We start from the raw sequence: 22,292 nt of genomic DNA on the forward strand, positions 1-22,292 counted from the left end.
TGCTCAGTTCCCCACCAATCAGAGGGCAGCCAGCAGGCCACGCCCACCACTCATGTCCCGCCCAGTGCATTGTTAGAAACCATCATGGGATGATTGACAGGTTCCTTTGTCACGTATCTCCTACGAAGCGGCGACCCAGATGTGTTTGACCTGAGAAGATTGACCCGTTTTGCTTCGTTGTCGGAGTAATCCTGTGCGTGTGCGTGAGTGTGACCCCCGAGGTCGGCTGACGGTCTGTCTGTGGTTCCCGAAGCAGCCACTCCCTGCATCAAAGCCATCAGCCCCAGCGAAGGCTGGACCACTGGGGGCGCCACCGTCATCCTCATCGGGGACAACTTCTTCGACGGGCTGCAGGTCGTCTTCGGCACAATGCTGGTCTGGAGTGAGGTGAGGAACACACAGACACACACGCACACTCACACACACACAATCACACGCATAGCTGTAGCTCTACCAGATCCCAGAAACATGGTGGCGAGGAGCGTCTGAGGAGAAGATTGAAGCGGGTCCAGGAGAGCAGAACACCTGGCAGCTCTTTGCTTTGATCAGCCTGCAGACGGACTCCAAATCCCACAATCCCTCCGAACGGCGTCTGACCCAGATCTCAGGAAGTTGGGGGACAGATGCCGGAGTTGTTTCTGATCAATTATTCTCACCGATAATCACAATCGTACTGCATTTGCATGATCCACATAAATCCTCCCTATTTATAGTCCTCCTTTTGGGGGGTCACATGACCTCGAAATGAGCGCCCTGATTGGTTGTTCAACCTGAACTCCGCTTGACCTGCGGCTCTCCCTTCTTGCAATCAGCTGATCACCCCGCACGCCATCCGGGTCCAGACGCCCCCACGCCACATCCCCGGGGTCGTCGAGGTCACGCTGTCCTACAAGTCCAAGCAGTTCTGCAAAGGAGCACCGGGGCGCTTCGTCTACACCGGTAAGACGTCACCGGTGTGTGTGTGTGTGTGCGTGCGTGTGCGTGTGTGTGTTTGTCGCAGAGGTTCGTCTGAACATGCGTTAAAGTTCATGGCAACTGAATATAAAACATCAGACGAAGGAACCTTCTGAAGGAGGCAGAAAAGAAAATGAGAATGCTTCCACTGCAGGAGGAGAGGAGGAGGAGAATGACATGAGAGGAAGGAAGGAGGAGGAGGAGCAAGGTGATGAGGAAAGGTAACTAGTGAGAGATGGAGATTAAGAAGGGGTAGGAGGAGAGGGACAATTGAGACCTTGAAGGTGAGGAGGATGTAGGATGAAGGAGATGTGGAGGTAATGGAAGGAAAGGAGGTAGAGGTCCAAGGGAACAATAACAAAAGGACAGATGAAAAAGAAGAAAGAGGGACAAGAATCTGGACTTCCTGTGTCCTCCTCGAAGGGACTTCCTGTCCGGAGCAAACAAACCGCTGCCCGTTTGCCGTGACCTTGGGCTGATAACCTCCCGGCGGCTCCCCGCCACCCGGGGCGTCCCCGGCGGGCCGCTGTCCCGTCCCGCACCGCGTTGAAGGGAGCGATTAACGGCTGAATATCCAGATGTCATTGAAAGCAGTGGAAAGGTCAGGCGGCGCCTGTTTGTCTGATAAGTAAATGTCAGCACGTGGCGGCAGCGAGCTGCTCAACATCGCTCCCGTCCTGTCGCTCCCGCCTTTGTTGGAGGCGCCGCCTCCTCCGGCGGGCGGCCGGCTGCGCAGAGGGGACGCGGTGGCCGCGCACAATGGCCGCTCCAGCCGCCGCCACCGTTTGCAATTCTAATCTGCGATCCCATTCGCTGATAGGGAGAGTGGCGGCGTCCTGGAACAGACCACTATCGCACGCCGGTGACATCCCGGCGACATAACCAGATGGTCAGATCCTCAGGTCCTTCTCTGGAAGCCATGAAAGACTTTCTTTACCCGCCGTCGCCACGGAAACCAGATCCAGATCAGCCAGGGGGAACTTTTTCAATGAAATTGTCAATCTATTAATTTCTATTACAATTACGTATTCTGAGCAATTTATTCAGAAGGGGGCTCCAGGTTCCAGGGTGTTTTGGGGAGGTCCTTGGGGTCCTTGGAAGGATCCTGGAGGTGGCCAGGAACTTCCATAGATCCTTGACAAGGTTCCAGGGCTCTGTGAGAAGCTTCCAGGGGTGTCTGAGGAGTTTCCAGGATTCTGTGACGATGTTCCAGGAGTCTGTGAGGAGGTTCCAGGGGTATCTGAGGAGTTTCCAGGATTCTGTGACGCGGTTCCAGGGGTCTGTGAGGAGGTTCTTAAGACCTTGAGAAGGTTCCCTTGGTGTTAAGGAATGTTCTTGGGGTTAATTATTGAGATTCTTCGGGCCTTTTGGAGCTTCATGGGTTAATTAAGGTCCAATCCAGAGGTCCTTGCCAAGGCTCCAGGGGTCTGTGAGGTGGTTCTTAAGACCTTGAGAAGGTTCCAGGGGTCCTTGGAATGTTCTGGGGGTTAATTATTGAGGTTCTTCAGGCCTTGAAGAGTTTTCATGGGTTTATGTGGACGGATCCAGCAGTCCTTGAAAAGACTCCAGGGGTCTTTGAGGAGTTTCCAGGTGTTGGAGCCGTGCAGTACGAGCGTCGCCATGGTTACCTGTAGTTTGGGTGCTTCAGGGAGGAGGCGCGGCAGCTAGTGAGTGGAGCTGCATTAGCATGCCGCGGGTCTGGTCCGTCTCAACCCTGGCAGGGAGGTGCAGCTGAAGGTGACGGGTGCTGCCATCCCGCTGGGTTCCCATGTCCCCCACACAAACACACACAAACACACACACACACACACACACACACACACACTTACACGCTCTCTCATGCACACACACACTTACTGTCTCACACACACGCACATTCACTTGCACGCTCACTATCTTTCTCCCTCTTTCTCTCTCAAACACACACACACACACGCACTCACTGCTACACACTCTCACACCCGACGGCTTAAAGCAGCTTCAGGACTTGATCCGGCAGCTTTTGCTCAGAGAAACTTGGCCGAAGGCGAGAAACATCCGGCTGAATGTCAAAAAGCGGAGTGTTTCCCACAATGCCTTGCTCCTGTCCTCCTGGCAATCACCCCCGCCCCACCAACTGGAGCAGTTTCTTTTCGTCTCCAAGCCCTCTTGTTACCAAGGCAACAGCATTTGTGATACGCTATCGATAAGACCGGTGATCAGAAAGACTCAATTATCAGCGAGCCTGTCAGAGGTCACCCATCTCCTGAACGGTCTTCTGCTTCACTCCAGGGTTTTTGCATTTTTTGTGTGTGGTTTTATAGTATTTGCACGGTGTGTATAGTTTTCCTGCTGCGGGGTCAAAGGTCGGAGGATATGCGTCTCAGGAGGGTGTGTTGGCCCCGCCCCTCCCCAGCGAGGGGGGGGGGGGGGGGTCTTAGTGTGACAGCCATGCAGTTGGGTATTCTTTGTACTGCGTACCGCCAAGTACTTCAGTGCTGTCTGGGTTTTATAGTTTGTACTTTAATATTGTGTAGGATTTTTACTGCCTCGGTACAGAGGGAGCCCTCCAATCAATGTAGGGGGAGATGGGAAGGGGGTAGCAGGAGAATGTTGGGGGGCGGGGGGGGATATTGGGCCATCTGGGGGGGGAGTGGGGGATCGATGGGTGCTGAGTTACGGCGGCTCTCGGCCACTCAGTTTCTGTTTTCCCAGGAAAGTCAATACCTCCAGGCTCCTCTCATTAACTTCAGGCTCCTCCACCTCCCTGCTGCAGCTGCACGCAGGGGTTCGCATCCCCCGCCCCAACCCCCCCACCCCCTGGGGGCAGGAGGGGCGGAGGGTCTGGGGCCATGAAGTCAGCGATTGAGCCGGGAGGGGGCGAGGAGGAAAAGCTTCATAAAACTGGAGAACATCGATTCCTAATGAGGAGACAATGTTCCTCCTCGTTATTGACGACTTCCAGATTCACCTGTTGGAGTAACTACCTGGAGGGGGAGGGGGGGGTTACTACCCCCTTCCTCCCCCCCGTGGGAGCGTGAGCCGGTGACAGCAGGTGCGCGTGATACTCTGCAGCTCTATTAGCCCGACGACAATAACAACACATGGCCGTCATGGGTGCCAGATGTGACCCGCTAATAGCAGATGTCGGACCGGCGGAGCCCGTCGCCCGTCCTCAAGCGCACGGCCAGAGGCGGATCCCGACCAATCAGGGCGCGGACGTCTAGGTGTCTGACGTTTTTGATCAGAAAAACCAGAGGGCATGTACTTTTTCTCTTTTTCTGAGCGTCTTAGAGTTTACACGGAATAGTAGCAACTGTGAACTTATTTGTAAAAAAAAGACGCTGCAGAAAAGTAATTCCCTCCCATCGGATGTTGGTCCAGGCAGGCGGGGGTTAAACCTGCACCGCTCGTCCTGGATCCCGGGGTTTTCCATGACAGCCCACCTCGTCACACAGGAAGTCGCCTGGCTCTGCTCCGCAGGTTGCCGCGGCGACGCCGTGTCCTTTACGGCACCTCAGCTGTGCTATCAGCGGCGCTGGAAAGCACAATGGAGCTCTCTCTCTCTCACACACACACACACACACACACACACTCTTTCTCTCTCTCTCTCACACACATGGAAAGCATTAGCCGAATGTTCCACCGGGGTCCGTCAGAGGTCTTGTGAACATGGAAGCACGGGGCCAAACCTGCAGTGGGATCTGCGGGGAGGGAAAGGACCAGTTTGTGGCCCTCGCTTGCCCCCCCCACCCCCCGCCCCCCCAAGCCCTCTCACACTAATTGACTGTTGAGCTGTTATTGTTTAATTACCGGCGTGGAAACACATGGAGGCCATTAAGGCTGAGGGATGGTCTTACAGGCAGAAAACAAAGGGGGGGCGGAGCCTGCGCCTGGACGCAGATGTGACAGGTTTATCGCCTCGCAGCCGAAACTCAACCCCCCGACACACAAGCGCTCGTTTTTCACGAGGCTTTCCAGGCAGGCAGATGTTTCCAGGTGTCTGTTTCCAGGCGGGGGTTGGGGTGTGGGGGGGTTCTCCAGGTGCCAGCGGGACAGCGGCTGATGAACTGAAGGAATTCCTCGGATCGACAATCATTCATCACTCCACGCCCCTGGACCCAGGGGTTTGATGGAAGGAGCGGCACCTGGAAAATTAAGAAAAGGAATGTCGCAGCTACTCCTTAATAACACGGTAATAACATTAGCTCGCGTCTGAACCGACCCGGAACAAACAGAGTGAACAGAGGACTTCCTCCAAACACTGACTGATTGGAAATGACGTTGACAATTGCCAACTTCCAGAGTCACATTTCCAGCTGGATCTCAGGGAGTTTTAGTTTCCCTTCCCGCCGCAGAGCCTCTTCCTCTCCGATGGTCAAAAACCAACAAGGCCCAGGCCTAGAACCCCATAAGGCCTCAGGGTGAACTGCACCCTCTGCAGTGGCGTGCCAATCAAAAATCAAGATCTTTCTAAGTCAATCATTCTGAATCCTAATTATAGTTTCCATATCAATTTAGTGAGATGGCTCCTTGGGGATGTCCAAGGCGTCATGCCCGTCTCCGCCTCCCCAGCTTCTGTGTGATAGCATGTATGTCTGCGTGCCCAACCCCTGATCAATAATCTTTCCTGATTGACAGCTCATCCGTCACCAGGAAGTCCCGCCCCTCATAGCGATTTCACAAAAAAAAATCTTTTATGTATTTGTTTCTTCTTTTTTTTTTTTTTTTTTTTTTTTACCATCGACCCTGACAACAGCGCCTGTGTGGGGAGCCAAGTGGCTTCAGCATGGCAGCGTGTGATGTGGCGTCTTGTCTTTTAATAGCGGCGGCGGGGGGATTCCCTCCATATCAAAGAGCAGGGGGCGGCGAGTGGAACTAATGTCGGGTAATTAGCCGTTTTCTGCGGGGGCACCGCGGCCCGCCGCGCACCGAGAGTAGCCTCTCAGGTGGGGGGCCTATTTCTTTGAGGCACTCGCCTAATTATCGGCTGATTAGCAAGCGAACGCCGCGTTGCGTCAGCTGGTTCTCCGAGGAGGAAGCGAGGGGGTGGAGGGGTCCTGGGGGTTCTCGAGGAGGAGGCCTCAGAGGGAGGAAACATGGCTGCCGTCCGTCGGGGGACAGGCCGTCGCTATGGGACCGGGAGCTATGTTCAGGAGGCGACTGGGACTCGTAGTGAAGAACAAGTTGTTCGATGTTTGAGAACTTTGAATCATCTGGAACCTCTGGAGCATCAACCACAGATTAAAAGGTTTCCCTAGCGTCGCGGAGGTGCCAGTCATGGACTGGGTTCTTTCTCCGTGTTCTCCTGCCCAGGTTCTCCCACTGTGGAGTCACCGAGTTATCCTTGGGATTGGATTCTGTTGATGCCTTGTGTCTCCTTGTGTGGAGTCTTCCTGTTCTCCACTTGTCAGGGTTCTTTCTCCGTGTTCTCCTGTCTGGGTTCTCCACGTGTGAGGCCTCCATGTTCTCCTACCGCAGTTCTCCCTGCAGAGTCTCCATGTTCTCCTGCCCAGGTTCTCTCCTTCCACTGTCCACAGTGAGCAGATTCACTGAAGACTCCAAATTGTCCTAAGCTGTGAATGAGACACTGAATGGTAGGATGATTGAGGGCTGACCCTTTCAGATTAAACTCCGCCCCTCGCCATGATTGGCTCCCCTGAAGTGTTGAGGATGACAAGTGTAGACAATTAATAAATTGAAAATCGATTATTGATTTTAAATTACGATTTATAATCAGACACCGATGAGTCACATGACGCCGGAGCAGTCCGGACCTCAGGTGACAGCCGGCTGTCAATCAGCCGAGGTTGATCACATGACCGGGGTCTTGCCGCCTCGCCATGACCGAGTGATGAGTGGTCGTGTCGAGGCGACGGGTCAGAGGATCAATAACCGGCGCGGCGGCCCGTCAACAGCCTTGCCTGACACCGTGCAGCCACTTGACAGGCGGGAAAACAAATCAGCCATCCGCTGTGAACGGACGCGTCTGTCAGGACCGTCGGCGGCCCCGAATGCCGCTGACCTGCCTTCATCGTGCCGCCACTCAGGGAGGAAATTACAACTCCGAATGTGGTGGGACGGAGAGGCGGCGGCCGTTGGGGGTGGGGGGGTATGGAGTCTATTTGCAATGATAAGTGTAATACAGGAGGAAGCCACGCAGAGCGGCTCCACGCCGCCGCCCCGCTCCGAGGAAAGATGGAGGCGCCGGCGCTCAGAGGAGCAGAACAGTGGGGGAAAGACGGCGAGCGGCAAATGAAAGAGGCTGAGGGGTAAATCAGCGTGGAGACGGCGTGAACACGGGCTGGGGGGGGGGCAGGCGCTCCCCGTAAACAGACGGGAACGGCGGAGCGGGAACAGATAATGAAGCCCAGACACAGGAGGAGGAAGAGGAGGAGGAAGATCATTCCTCACCTCTATACTATGTCTGAAGGAACGTCAGTCAGGAGTCCTGGAGAAGGTTTCAGGAAGAACCAGGACCAAAAGGGAAAACACGAATTTGAATTCAGAAGAAGGTGCTGAGAAACATCAGCCTGGTTAGTCAATCTGCTGACTGAGGAAGTTCTGTTCAGTTTTCAGCAGAGCAGGGGTACGAGGAGTGGAGGACACCTGGACGAACAGTCAGTGTAGTGTTGATGGATGCTGGGAAGAACTTTACCTATCCCTCAGTGACACTCACCTTCAGATGCGCTGAGATGCTGATGGTACATCTGTACATCATCTTGACATAGAGAGGGGGACTTCTTCCAGGAAGTCTTGTGTCTTTGTCCTTGGACCAGATCTCCACCCTGAAGGATCTTGAGAGATCAACCAGGATGCTTTCAGACCAAACAGATCCAATCAGCTGCCTCTGGACACCATGCTTGTAGTTCTACCGGTTGACCACTAAGGTTCTTCCTGTTTCCTGTTCGGTTCATGACTACTGAACCATGCTAAACCATGCTAAGGTTGTTGTTAGCTTAGCACCGTTGCCACCTCACGTTTCCCTTCCGGCCGATCAGGAGACGATGCGTTCAGGGACCTGAACGTCGAGTATGTGTTTGGTGGCGAAGGAGTTAATGGCGAGAAGCTCCGCCTCCACACATGGATCGCCCTGAGGTCGACGGTCGAGGAGCTAAACGGTGGGTTTGGTTGTTAACACGCCACGTCACCTGTTGTGCAAACGATGTGCAGCAGCGGCATGCTGGGGGCCACGACTCTGACTGCGGCTCCTGTCGCACCAAGGCTCCGCCTCCATTCATCTCCGCCGCTCAAAAAGCCTCTTTGGGACGCGACAATGACTCCCTTTCACCCGCTAATAGATTCACGCCCGATCCAACATGGCAGCCACATCTCACCCCGCCCGGTTGCCGCCTCAGCACCCTCCCTCCTCCTCATCCCCATCGCTTCTTTTTCCCTCCTCCGCCGCTCGAAACGACCTCGGACAAATTAGATTTAGCAGCTGGCGGCGGCCCCCGTTTCCCGGGAAAGAAAACAAATATTGTTATAATGGTAATAACATCTATTGGAGCGGCGGCGACAAACGGCGGCGCGGCCCTTTGAAGGAGACCCTCTGCGCCGCCTGATTCTTATTCATGAAAGCCGCCGTTATGCATATTAGCGCAAACTAGCTATTCTACTGGCCGCCATTTGGAGTGTCAATCATCCTTACAGGATACAAGGGGCCGGGCCGAGGAGGCGGCCAGGCGGCGATGGGCTGACAAATTGTCCCCAAAGTCAAATTTGACAGGCTTTTATGATTAATGGGCTTGATTATGGAGAAGAGTCTCCCCCAACTCATTTCCGGGTGTTGCGGCAGCGGAGCCACGCCAGCGGCGAGCGGCCGGGGGCCGGATTGAATTAGCGGTGAAAATGGTGAGAGCGAGGAGACGTGGAGGAGGAGGAGGGGCAGGGTCCCAGTCAATAAAGAGGAGAGGGGGTGATTGTGATTCCAATCATGGGAGCTTGGATTATTCCAGAAGACGACACACCCCAGGAGGGAGGAGCCTGGCTGCTCCGGCCGCTCTGCGTCTGGGCCTGGATCTGCTCTGGGGCTGGGAGTGGCTCTGGCCGCTCTGGGTCGGGGGTGTGGCTGATCTGGCTGCACTGTTAGGACATGGATGCCCCGAATCCACCTGCTCTGGATTCTGGTCTGGTTGCTCTGGGTCTGGACATTCTTGATCTGGGTCTGGATGCTGACATGTGGATCTAGGTCTGGGTCAAGGTGCTCTGGATCCAGGTCAGGGTCCTGGTCTTGTAAAGTGCAGTCACTTGTAGATTCAAGCTATTCTTTCCTCTTAATTGTTTTCTAGATATTTCTAATGTCTTGGGGATTCTTCAGTAAGTTTATTACTCTGTGTGTGCGTGTGCGTGTGCGTGTGTGTGTGTGTGTGTGTGTGTGTGTGTGTGTGTGTGTGTGTGTATCCTCAGTCCTAACGCTCATCCTCTCTCCCTCTCCCAGCGCTGAACGAGCCCACCATAGATTATGGCTTCCAGAGGTTACAGAAGGTCATCCCCCGTCACCCCGGCGACCCTGAAAGGTTACCTAAGGTCAGTGGAGGCGCCGCTGTGGGGGTCAAATGTCGGGCCCATCTGCCAGTCAGGTGGCGATGTGATGTCATCACTGGCCGTGTGATGTCATCTCCACAGGCAAAGGAGATGTGTGTTTAAGAGAATACGGAATATTTCATAACATATAAGAGATTAATCACATCACAGACTAGGTTAGATACTGCATTTGATTATAGATCAAAGTATTAGATTAGATTATAGATGATATTACATTACATTGTACAGTTACATGATATAGTTGGTTAGATATTAGATTAGATTATAGAGTAGATTAGATGTTAGATTAAATTATAGAGTAGGTTAGATGTTAGTGTCAATTATTTCACGAATTAGGTGAGAAAATAGATTAGATATTAGATTACATTATACAGTAGATATTAAATTAGATTATAGATTAGGATTAAAGAGTAGAATAGAGATTGGATTACATCATAGATTATATATTCTGATTGGGTTATGGAGTGGCTTAGCTAAAGACTATCCATTCTTCAATATTTAGATTGATCAAAATCAATATTTCATCAAATCCATTAGAACCACAACTGTTGACGAATCAATGTTTCTGATTGGAAACCTTTTCAACAATGATATCCTCCTGTCACTCGCGTCTTATGAAATTCTTTAAATTATGACTTGGGCCTCGGAGGTGTGTGTTGATCAGCGCCTCGCTCCGCGTCCCAGGAAGTGGACGCCTGCTCCCCGTTCTGTGTGTTGCGTGCGGCCCTGGCGCCGTAGCTGGAGCGCCGGCGGCGTGAGGAAAAGTGCATGTGACCGATAGTTAATGGCGTCAGGTGCGGCGGGCGGAGGAGCGTCAACATTTACCCTGGCAGACATTTGTATTCTCGCTCGCCGCCGGCGGGTTAGCTTGAAGCGGCGGCAGCGGCGGGCCGGAGGCTAACTGAAGCCGACTCCGGGAGGCGGCAGCGGCAGCAGCGGCGGGCGTCAGATGGGCTCTGACACTCCAAAGCAGCTGCCAAATTGAAACCATTTATCAAAATCTGACACGGGAGATCCAGTCGCCAAAAAAGCAGTTTATTTGTAAATGGATACTAATAGTGAGCGCTCGCCGCCTGCCGCTCGCCGACACGCGCCCCCCCGCCGCTTGAATATTTATTTATCCCACAGAAAACTCAATAAGGCGGCCGATTTCTCTTCCCTCTCCCGTGGCGGTGTGTTGATCATGTGACCGCCAGCCGCCGGCTAACTGGCCCTGTCACTTCTCTTTTGTTTTTACCGGCCGCGGGCGGGACGACAAAGATGTCCGCCAGCGGGCCGGTGCGCCGACAGGCAGCAGATTGATTTGTCGTCGGGCGCCAGGTGGAGGATTACGGACTCGTCAAGGGGGAAGTGACACCCGCCGGTATTCAATTCATTCTCGGGGGGAGGTGGGGATGGCGGCGGGCGGCGTCCCCGGGGACCGGACGCCATCGCCCAAGAGGAAGAGACAGGAAACAGTTTTATTCATTCCTGAAAACTTTACCATGTCATGGGTGAGATTAACAGGACCTTCTGTGGCACCTGGGCAGCTGACTCACACACACACACTCAAAGAAATAGACACAGAACACACACACATAGACACACAATCACAGACAACAGAGATACGGGCACAAATACAAAAAATCAGACAGAGAGACACGGAAACACTCATGCGCACTCCGCAAACACACACGCAAACAGACACACTCAGACAAAACACAGAGACAAACAAAGACAAACACACACTCACAAACATGGAGACATACACAAAGACAGAGACAAATACAGAAGCACAGAAAGGCGGTGAGAGAGATGCAGATAAACAGAGACACTCATGCACAGACACACACACACACACACACACACACACACACACACACACACACAGTGCGGTTGATATTTGGCTGTGGCCCTGTCACCGGATTGCACCTTGTGGTCCAGGTCGTGGTTGTGACCCCATCCTGCACATCCCGCTGACTGTCCAGGAGCGGCAGTGGGTTTTCCTCCAACCCGGGTGTGCTCTGCCGACCAGCTTCCCGTCCTCTGATAAATCCGGTTGAATATGAGAATGAACTGATTGGGACCTTTGGGGGGGTTAAAGGTGTGTCAGCTCTGACTGCTGACCCCCCCACGCCCTCCCTGTCCCCCCTGCCCCGCCCCCACCCCACGAGGCGTTCAGGGACCATTAGTCCACTTCATGAAGGAGGAGTTTCCTGCTGGTCGGAAATAATGAGCGATGATCCGTCGGTTCCATTTCTGCGCTCCCTGAGCTGAATTTCAATGGAATCAACTCGCCGCCGCGTCCCGCCTCATTACGGGCGCTCCGCCTGATCCACGCTAATCTGGGGACCAGGCTCCGCCCCCCCTACCGGGGAGCGGCGGGGCCGGAGCTGCTTGGGGTGATTTATCATTGTTAAGGCTGCTGTCGGAGCTTCTCCTCCAGGGTCACCCCCCCCTACAGCCGCACAACCGACCCCCCATAATTAAGCCCCTAGAAACCTAAGAGAGGTGGAGTGGGGGGGGGCGGGGAGATGTTACCTGCTGCAGGACCAGATGAAACAACAGAATCTGTTATTTCACTGTTATATCCCTCTATTATTTGTCTAGTCTGTTAATATTGCAATCATCGGGGTTCGCAGGATTGGGCGTTCTGAACACTCTGGACCAAACCAACCCCGCAAGGGAAATATATTTGAATCCTGACGAGGTGATCAGGGGTTCCTTTTCTCCCTCCGAGTCAGACCCATGTCAGGACCCATGTCGACAGAAGCGTCGGATTTTTACGCTTCCTGGTGCGAGTCCAGCTTTTCGAGCGACCGCCTTTCGATCTGAGACCGAGACTGAGGTCTTCGTCTGGGTGAGATCACAAGGTCGGCTCGGAGATGAAGCTGGAGAAGCTTGCCAGGAGAACGGCTGGAGGAGGAGCTTCTTCTCCACAGTTTAATTTTAAATGTGCCGGACTACAGATCTCGCACGATGAGCTCTGAGCGAAAACAAAGAGGTCATGTGACCCCCCCCCCCCCCCCCCCCCCCCCCCCCCGCCTCTGAGTCCACTCCCTCTTCTCTGAGCCATTAATGTGTTCACCCCCTCCCCACCCCCAGCCTGAGGGGGTGGGGCTTCCAGGGGGGTGATAAGAGATGATGATGGTAGCAGAAGATACTGCATTACATCATCGATCCAGGACCTTCAGCACCATTCAAGAGCCTGACAGGAATCCAATGGTGTGTGTGTGTGTGTGTGTGTGTGTGTGTGTGTGTGTGTGTGTGTGTGTGTGTGTGTGTGTGTGTGTGTGTGTGTGTGTCGGCGTCAGACTGACCCAGTTATCGATCGCCATCGTCGCTATCAGCTGATCACTTCCTGATCAACATCACACGCCCACCTGCTGCCGCTGCTCGGGGGCTGAGCTTCCTAAAATGCCGTTCAGTCAGTGAATGAGATTCACACTTCAGGAAGAATACACACACACACACACACACACATGCACACAGAGGAGTACACACTCCAGCAGTGAGGCCTCGGAGGCATCATTAACTTGAGAAGGCTGTTGTTTCTGTCAGGACCTAATGAAAATAGAAGGAACACACACACTCACACATACACACACAAACAGACACAAAACAGATGTGTGTTCATGTGAGGCATCTGTGAACTGTAGTTTCTGGTGTGTGTTGAAGCACGCAACTGTGTAAGTAGCTCTCTGCGCGTGTGTGTGTGTGTGTGTGCGCGCGCGCGCACACGTGTTTGTGTGTGTGTGTATGAGAGAGAGACGGGCAGCTGCTGCCTCGCAGCGTCTCGCTGCTGTAGCCGAGTGAAGGAGACATTAACTAACTTCTGTTTTCTAATGGAGATTAATGAAGCCAGAGCAGGAACACGCACACCAAACACACACACACACACACACACACGTACACTCTCTCACACACACATGCACCTATACATAAACACAGTCACACACCCATACACCAATTCACACACACACTTTCTCTCTCATTCACCCATATGAGCACACTCCATCACACAATCTCTCTCTTTCTCTCTCTCTCTCTTACAGACACACACACACACACACACACACACGCGCGCGCGCACAGGGGTGTTCCATCCTGTCACATAGACTTCCATTCATTTCCTCCACACTTGTGCTCATTTACTGAGGTTGTGGGGACGTGGTCGGTGTCCCCACTCCGTCACTGTGAAAGAACCAATGTTTTTCCTCTTTTCCTTTTCTATTTTTCTTCTTTCCTTTTTTCTTTTAATCATTCATTCCCTTCTTCTCCATCTATAACATCTTCCTTCTGTCTCTCCTCTCACTGTTTTCCTTTTATCCCCTCTCTTGTCTTCTCTCTTTCTCTTTTTATTCTTTTTTCATACCTTTCTTTCCTTGTCCCTCTATCATCCCCCCTTCCTTTCCAACCCTCTTCCTCACTCCTTCACCTTCATTCCTTGTTCCCTTCCCTCGTTGCCCTCCCCTCTTCTGGTTTTCATACCTCTTCCCCTCTTCTCTCATTTCTTTCTCTTCTTCCTCTTGACTTTCTGTCACATTGCTAAACTTCCCTCACCTCCTTTCTCTCGTCCTTCTCTCCCGTCGTCCCTTTCTTTCTCTTCGTTCCATCCCTCTTTCTACACCGCTTTTGAATGATTTTCTTTTGACACTAAAACACAACAAAGGTCTCTGTATCTCTCGTCCCATCGTTTTCTCTCCCTCATCCCTCTTTCCCTCTCTGTCACCCTTCTCTCCCTCTCGCTCTCCTTGCCTCATCTCTCCCTCTATTTCTATCTAACTTTCTCTCATTCTCCCACACTCATCTCTCCTCTCTGTATCTGTTACTTTCTACTTTTTCTCACCCTCGCTCTCTCCCACCCTCTTTCTCTCTCTCTCTCTCCTTTCCTCCATCTCTCCTTTTCCATCCACCTTTCTCCCTCAATCTACCTCTCCTCTCTGTCGCTCCCCATCTCTTTATCCCTCACTCTGTCCCCTTTTCTCCTCCATCTCTCCCTCAGTTTCTTTTTTCCTTTACCCCCTTCTACTTTTCTCTCTCCACCTCTCTCTTTCTCTTTGGCTCTGCTCGTCCATCTTCTTCTCCTCCTCCGTCATTTCCCATGTTCCTGTCTCATCACTTCTTCAGTGCTTGTAATTCCCACGAGGCCTCCAGCAGAGGCCTCCACCTGCCTGCTTCTTCCTCGGGGACGCTCTCCGATCAGCTGAGCCCCTCACACCTCCTCCATCTGTGTGTGTGTGTGTGTGTTGTGACGTCTGTGGAGGTTTAGTGACAGTTTCCTCGCTTCCCCCTGATTGGCCGACAGCTGCTCCTCCTGCTGTTATTGGACCGATTTACTTTGTTTTATCGTGAAATCGAGCCGGGTCAGTAATCTATAACCAATAATCAAGTCTTTTAAGGCGCTGTTTAATTCCTGGTCCCGTGTGTGTTTGTGACAGGAAGTTCTGCTGAAGCGAGCGGCCGATCTGGTGGAGGCGCTTTATGGGATGCCTCACAACAACCAGGTGAGCGACCTTTGACCTTTATTTAAACCTTTCAAAATAAAAGCGGGGCTTATTTTCCCCTCCCGCCCTCCCTCCTACCCAGGAGATCATCCTGAAGCGGGCGGCCGACCTGACCGAGGCGCTCTACAGCGTCCCCCGCAGCCACAACCAGCTGCCGTCCCTCACCGGCTCCGCCGCCCACTCCGGCATGATGGGCGTCAACTCCTTCAGCAGCCAGCTGGCCGTCAACATCTCCGAGGCCTCACAGGCCGACCAGGGTGAGGCTCCGCCGCGGACGTCCATCGTTGCTCGCTCGCGGCCGACGGGAAGTGGCCACCGGGGGGCGCTGGTCTGCTGTGGGACGGCTCGGTGACGGGAGTTTAGGAAGACGTGGATGCTCTTAGTATTCGGTTATCCGGTGAGGGAAGTGAATGCCTCACCAGCTGTTTGGCCTTCTGACGGCCCCAAGCAGCATCTCAGTCCACACCTTGGAACGTGATCCCGGCCTCCTGATTGGTGGACATCTTCCTGTCTCCCTCCAGCTGAGAGATTTTTTTAATTGAAGGATTGTCGTGTGACTGGCGTTAACCCCCAACCAGACCGTCTGTCAAAGCATCTCCAGGCAACCAACTCTCGCTTTCCGTCACATCCTTAACCTAGAGCCAAAAGTTTGACAGAAGGAACACACACAATGTGTTCAGGCACCGTAGGATGACCCACCAATGGTGTCATTCTCAACTTGTTATTACAATTATTACAACAATTATTTAATTGTTTTTTACAATTATTTCACAGCTTCTGTCTTGACGTGCAGTTTCAATTTGAAACGTTTAGGAATCAGATCCAACAAAATATTTAGAATTTCAGAAAATACTTGGCAATTTTACAATTGAAGTTTTTTTTCTGTTATTTTTTTTTTAAATTGACATTTTTTGCAAAAAAAAAAAAAAAAAAAATCAAAATTTCAATAAAATTTATGTTACTAAAAGAGTAAGAAATAGTAAGAGAATGCAGATGTGTTGCCGCCACCTGCTCCACATTTTGTTCCACCCACAGAGAATCACCTTCCGGCGGAAGCCGTGCAAGCGGCCAATCATCGGGCGGCTCTAGTCTGACACATGTTTCCGTTTGAGCGCGAGGTCGAGGGATGCGGACGCTTCCCACGCCGCAGAGGACGGGAACCAACACAAATACTTGACGCGCCGGTGGGCGGAGCCTCGGCCGCTCCCTGTTTACCAGCCCGCCCCCTCGCTACATGTGTTTCCCATCGACCAGGCAGAGAGCCATGTCAGCCCACCAGGAAGTGTGTGTATGTGTGTGTGTGTGTGTGTGTGTGTGTGTGTGTGTGTGTGTGTGTGTGTGTGTGTGTGTACGCGTGTACGCGCGCGCATTACACGCCCCTGGCTCGAGGTCGGTGGGAACTCGGGAGTCTCATGAGAGGGTCAAAAGTCACGCTCAGTACCGAAAAGAACATTGGTCTGCCTGTTTTGTGGGAGGGGTTGATGTCGACTCAGAGGTCGCAGATCAGTCGCAGAACGATTGATCGATCGATATTCTGTTTGGGTTCTTTTTTTTCAAAGTGAGGTGATTTTATTTACTAAACAGGAAGTGCCCTCCGCCCCCTACTCGAAAACAGGAATATGGCTAATGGCACGGCCCTCTCGTGCGCGAACCCCCTCCGGCCACCACGCTCTCAACAAATGTTCTCAGAAGATAGAAATCGAATTTGACGAAACGTTCCCACAATCGTTCCCCGAGAACGCCAGAACAAGTTCTCCCGGAATTTCCCCTTTGGAATGTGAAGGGATAGCCGGCAGAACGGTCCTCAGGGTGTTATCAAAGGCCAAGCACTGCGGAGGAACCTCGATATTACCTTGTTCGGCGAAGATCGGCGTTCCTCAAACAGCTTTTAATTTTGAGAAGGTTCCTAGAATGTTTCCGTCCTGTGATTGGTCCAGAATGTGTCATGTGATCTCACGGGTTCCCTCCCTCCCCCGCCCTCCAGGTTACTCCCGTAACTCCAATTCTGTGTCCCCCCGCGGCTACGCCCCGAGCTCCACCCCGCAGCAGTCCAACTACAACACCATCACCTCCACCATGAACGGCTATGGCGCGGCGGGAATGACCAACCTGGGCGTGCCCGCCTCCCCCGGCTTCCTCAACGGCTCCGCCGCCAACTCCGCCTACGCAAGTGAGTTCCTCCACGCGGCCGCCGCCCCAGCTCCCCCGCCCTCCCCCTCCGCCGCCGCGAGCAGCTTCCTGGAGTGTGCCTGGAAGATCAGGAGGTTCTGAGGAGTTCTGCTGGGGTTCTGCTTCTGCTTCTCCGCATCCCCGGTGCTTTCGGAGTCAGACGTTTTCTAAATCTTTTAAGAGCGACCTGGTCAGGGAAAAATCTGCCAGAGGAGCTTCTCCACAATGTTCTGCCTGATGGGAAGATGTCTGTCAATCAAACCTTCTGACCAATCCTGGCTTAGCCTGGTGGACTGTGGGTCCCTGTAGGACAGGTGGCCTGTGGATGCCCCTGCAACAGGACCGGTTGGGGGGGGTTCCGGAACGGTCCGCCGGCCGTGCGGCGCTCATTAGCACGCCGGCGCAGGTGTGTTTTGCGGGGCGCTGGAGTCGAGCACACCGGCGGGGGGCGGGGGGAGGGGGCTCCATTGTTTTGGCGGGGGAATCAAAGCGCCGGCGAGTCTCGGCGAGGCTCGTTTACAAGGTTCTGAGCTCAGACGGCGTTTCCCTGCCAGGTGATGCTGTCGTCCCTGGCGACCAAACAAAAGGTGGGCTCGCATCGTCTCGCCTGGCTGAGCGGCGGATCCCTCCGCCGAGGCTCCGACTGTTACGCCGCCATGCATTGATCACCCCCTCCACACCCCTCCCTCCACTAACCCTACTAACATCCTCGCCTCGTCCTCCTCTTCCTCCTCCTCCTCCTCCTCCTCCTCGCTTTGGGCCGAAGCCATTAGTTGGAGCCGCTGAGACGATGCGGCGAGCCAAGGCTGCTGGCGCCGCCATGATGCACATCTCATCTCCTCCATGTTTCCTGCCTTAAAGGAACAGTCCGCCATTCCAAACCCCCAGACACATACACAGAAAGATACAAACACACACACATGAAAATAGTTAAACACACACACGCAGAAACACAGATATTAACAAGATACAAATATATACGGTATATACAACCCATGCACATACATAGATGCACACCCCCAGTCACACACACACACACACACACACAAACTCATACACGGACACACACACACACACACACACACACACACACACACACACACACACACACAAATGCAGACACATAGAAACAACCAAGACAGACTCAAACACTCACAAATATACACAAACAGTTTCAAAAACTTGACACACACACACACACACACACAGATACAAACAAGGACACACATAAAGAGATACAAGTACTCACTTAACATAAACATGCACCAAGGCACACGCACCAAGGCACAACCACATGTACTTACACACACACACATGCAGGTACAACCTCGTAACTCGCACTTGTTTTTAACCAACACCCTTAGTGGCAAGTAAAAGCTTAAGGTCCTGTATTGTGTGTGTGTGTGTGTGTGTGTGTGTGCAGGCGGGCGGGCGGATGCGTGCGTGCGTGCGTGCGTGCGTGCGTGCGTGCGTGCGTGTGTGTGTGTAGTAGCACAGGTAGTGGATTCAAAGGATCAGTTGCTTTGACGAAGTTCTATTTCCTGTTTGGTCGAAAACTTTTAAAATGGCGTCACATAAGTGATCGACCTTGACCCCAGTGAATCGACCTTGATCCCAGCGACCTCGAGGACGCGGACCTTGCAGACATGGACATTCAGCTCAGCTCATCAATAATGTTGATTATTGGTTCACGAGGGAGGGGCACACACAATGCACACACATTCACGCACCCTTGACTGCACACGCACACACACACACACACACACACACACACACACACACACACACACACATATAGTCCCCTGGTTGTTTGTACCTTCAAGTTATGGATCAACTTTGTTCCTTCAAACCGGGTCGGAGGCAAATCCCCCCCCTCCACCCACCCCCGCATGCCCCCCCCTTCTTCCTGTCCTCCGCCGGCCCTCATTCACTCTCTCCTGTCCGTATGGTCTCTGCAGTCAAACAGAAGAGCGCCTTCGCCCCTGTCGTGCGGCCTCAGACCTCCCCGCCCCCCACCTGCACCACCACCAATGGCAGCAACCTCCAGGGTGAGCATCCCACCCCCTCCTCCTCCTCTTCCGCCCCCCCGTCCTCCGGAGGACGTCTCCAGTCGGTTTTAGTGAAGACCAAAGTTGATCCATAACTGGTGGAAGGTCCCCCTCCCCCCACACCCGAACCCCCACCCCACCCCACCGCCGCTCTGTTTTTTACCCTTCTAATCTGGACTGTCCGCAACCAGAGATCAGAAAAAGTCCCCCGGTCCACTGGTCGGCGTCCGATTGGACGGAGGTCAGTCACATGATCCAATTGGACGCCCCGAGATTTTATAAATAAAGTTTTGACATTAACTAACAGGTGCTTGTCCTCTGACCTCCAGTATGTGTGTGTGTGTGTGTGTGTGTGTGTGTGTGTGTGTCGGGCTTGTGTGTCTGTGTCAGTCCACTGACAGTGTGTGTGTGTTGTGTCTTGCAGCCATGGCCGGCCTCATCGTCCCCCCCATGTGAGTCAGCAGATCCAGCCCCCGCCTACACCCCCCCGTCCCCGCCACCACGGATGGCCCCGCCCACCTGGGATGACGCCGCCGCCATCTGTCAAGAGCGACCTGTCGCCTTCGGTCACATGACCCACGGACTGATCAAAACAAAACGTCACGAATCTCGAACCCCCACGGAGGAGGAGGTCGAAGGTCACGGGGTCGGGGGCGGTGCCACTTCCTGTCGTTAGTATTGTCGTCGTGGCAGCGCGGAGGGGTTGCGTCGCCCCGATCGGCTCAAACCACTGTGAGACAGGAAGAGGGCGTGTTCAGCGTCACTTCACCGCTGTGACATCATCGCCCGAACCACCCAATCAGCTCCAGTCTGCGGGGGAGGGCCGCAGTCCTCGGTATCAAACTACCCTCGGTCACGTGACTCATTTGGCAAAACGGCCAATCGCCAAGGCCGGCTCCTATCGGCCGAGGGCCTCGGCTCACCTCGGCTGCGGTTGGATCACATGACCGAAGGTTCCCCGGCGTGTTTTGAGGCGAAGCTTTGGATGGTTTAACTCCAGATCTTCGTCAGTAAAAAGGTTCCATCGCTTCAGGGGGGTGAAGAGGAAACCTGGAAGCCGTGGGTTTGGAGGAACCCATGGGTTCCAGGGTTCCGATTGCACATCGGCCTTTTGTTTTCCGACCGAATCCTTCGATGGGATCAAAGTCCCGAGAGGAGGATTCAGGTCCACATTCCTCCAATCACGTTCCTTCCTGTCCTCGGTCGAGACGCATAGGAACCTCCTCTTCCTTCCCCGATCCTGCTTCTTTTCCATGTATTTATAGAACCTTAATCTGGAGAACTTTTATTCTTTGTTTTTGTTTTTTCTTTTTCTTTTGTTTTTGTTTATGATTTTTAGAGCTAAATATCCGTAACACGTGGGGAACCTCGGGAACGTCCTCCACCTCCTCCATGTTGTACAGAGATAGAGTCGGACAGGTGAGAACAGTTAACCCTTTTCTAAAAAAAAGAAAAAAGAAAAAAAAAGATTTAAAAAATCGACAGAACCGTTACGTTTCGGGTTTTAAAGCAGACGTTAAAAAAAAAAAAACAAGCTTTCATCACTTTTGTATAAAGAAGAAGAAGTGGCTTTCTGATATGGAACTTTTTTTGTAAATGCCCATCGTTTGTGTTCCCCGGTTCTCCTCGTCTTCGTGTATCGTGAAAACCTATTAACCATCTTATTTCTTAATGCACTATTTTCGTCGGGGCACTAAAAGCAGAGGGAAGGTGAGCAGGAGGGAAAAAAAAACAAACAAAAAAAAAAAACTTCAAAAGTGAAGAGAAAAAAAAAAACTTTTTAAAATCCTTCTGTTTTTTGGCCGTTTGTGAAACGGGAACTTTACAGATCCTCGTCATGTGAATTTTTCTAGAAGCTTCTAAAGCGGGACGTCCCGTCGTCCCGCCTCGTCCCATCCCGTCCCCCACCCCCGCGCCCGTTTCGGGTCTTTTAAAAAGGATGCTTGTCGCCGGATCGTTTTTTACTTTTATTTAACTTGACTCGAGGTGGGTTTTCATTTCGAAGCTACGCTAGCTAGCTGGGGCTCGTTTCTGCTCAACATTAAATCTGTCTGGGCTCGGCATTTGTCAATGCTTGAAGCTAGCCTCAGCTAGCTTAACGCAGCGAACAGCGGAAAGGTAAGGAGAAGATGACAACATGGCGTCAGTCAAAGCAGGGGCGAAGAGTCTGTTCTTGTGCAGCCGTCGCCATGTTTGTTATAGTCTGAGATGGAACTCGGAAGTGAACTCTGCACTGCCCTCTAGTGGAATGTGTCGCTTCACAACCGTTGCGATGAAAAACACCACATGTAATATGGGCAGTGACGTCTGACGACGTATTTATGTATGTGACGTTAGCATAAAACGAGCACTTAGCCTCTTCCCCGTCATCTTGAGCAGCTGGATGGCTGTAAAACTACGCCCCCTGGTGGAAGGTCCTGTTTACTACAGTCAGCGAACCAGGCTGCGTCTGCAAGGCGGCTCGCGGTTGTTAGCCGATAGCATCGGAGGAACGCAGATGATGTCCTTCTCTCTGAGACAACATTTGTTGAGAAATCGGAAGTTTAAGATCCAAATTCGTAAACATGTAAAACAGATTCAGATGGTGGAACGACCATGGAGCCGCCATGTTTAACTAGGAAACACGGCTGAGGTTCCACGCGAACATTCTCCGATCCGCCGGCCGACGAGAACCCGCGTTGAAAGAGCAAAGGAAAAGTATCGGGGTCGAATGTTCTCTCGCCGCCAGATATACTCGGAACGATGACATCATCACGTCACACGGTCCCGCCATCGTTCTCCTCGGAAGGGAAGGAAGTCAGAACTTTACTTCCTCCCAAAGGGCCGTCACTAATTGATAAGCGGCTGCGCGAACTATGTGTGAGGGAAACCGATCGAGTCGCCGTGGCGACGAGCTCCGAGGTCCTTTTGAATCCCCCCCTGAACGGGCGCGAAAAATAACCACGATGCTCTCCGGAGCCAAACCTGTGACTTTTATGCAAACGGGCTCCGGGGCGGCGGGACGTGGCGGTTCCGGGAAGGGGGGGGGGTTCCTCGCTCCAGATTTCAAGAACCCTTTTTTTTTTTGTTTTTCCTTTTCCGTTTTTCTTTTTTTTTTTTTTTTTTCTAA

General features: G+C 52.8%; 1 protein-coding gene across 4 annotated transcripts in view; it reads left to right on the forward strand.

The window, feature by feature from the left end:
- Window positions 1-20,412, forward strand: part of LOC147215675 (transcription factor COE3) — a 79,538-nt gene extending 59,126 nt beyond the window's left edge. The window contains exons 9-16 of one of the 4 annotated variants that reach the window (XM_086178670.1): window positions 254-387; window positions 813-939; window positions 9,374-9,462; window positions 14,901-14,966; window positions 15,049-15,223; window positions 16,951-17,136; window positions 19,094-19,183; window positions 19,608-20,412. In XM_086178670.1, the coding sequence (XP_086034796.1) occupies window positions 254-387; window positions 813-939; window positions 9,374-9,462; window positions 14,901-14,966; window positions 15,049-15,223; window positions 16,951-17,136; window positions 19,094-19,183; window positions 19,608-19,639 (899 nt within the window). In that variant the 3' untranslated portion in view covers window positions 19,640-20,412. The remainder of the gene's footprint in view (window positions 1-253; window positions 388-812; window positions 940-9,373; window positions 9,463-14,900; window positions 14,967-15,048; window positions 15,224-16,950; window positions 17,137-19,093; window positions 19,184-19,607) is intronic. The other 3 variants (XM_086178671.1, XM_086178672.1, XM_086178673.1) reach the window with 3 other exon arrangements.
- Window positions 20,413-22,292: the final 1,880 nt, after the last annotated feature.

Source organism: Fistularia commersonii, chromosome 31, assembly GCF_037954325.1.
Source record: "Fistularia commersonii isolate RoL2024-O1a breed Wild chromosome 31, RoL_Fcom_v1.0, whole genome shotgun sequence".
NCBI classification, from domain to species: domain Eukaryota; kingdom Metazoa; phylum Chordata; class Actinopteri; order Syngnathiformes; family Fistulariidae; genus Fistularia; species Fistularia commersonii.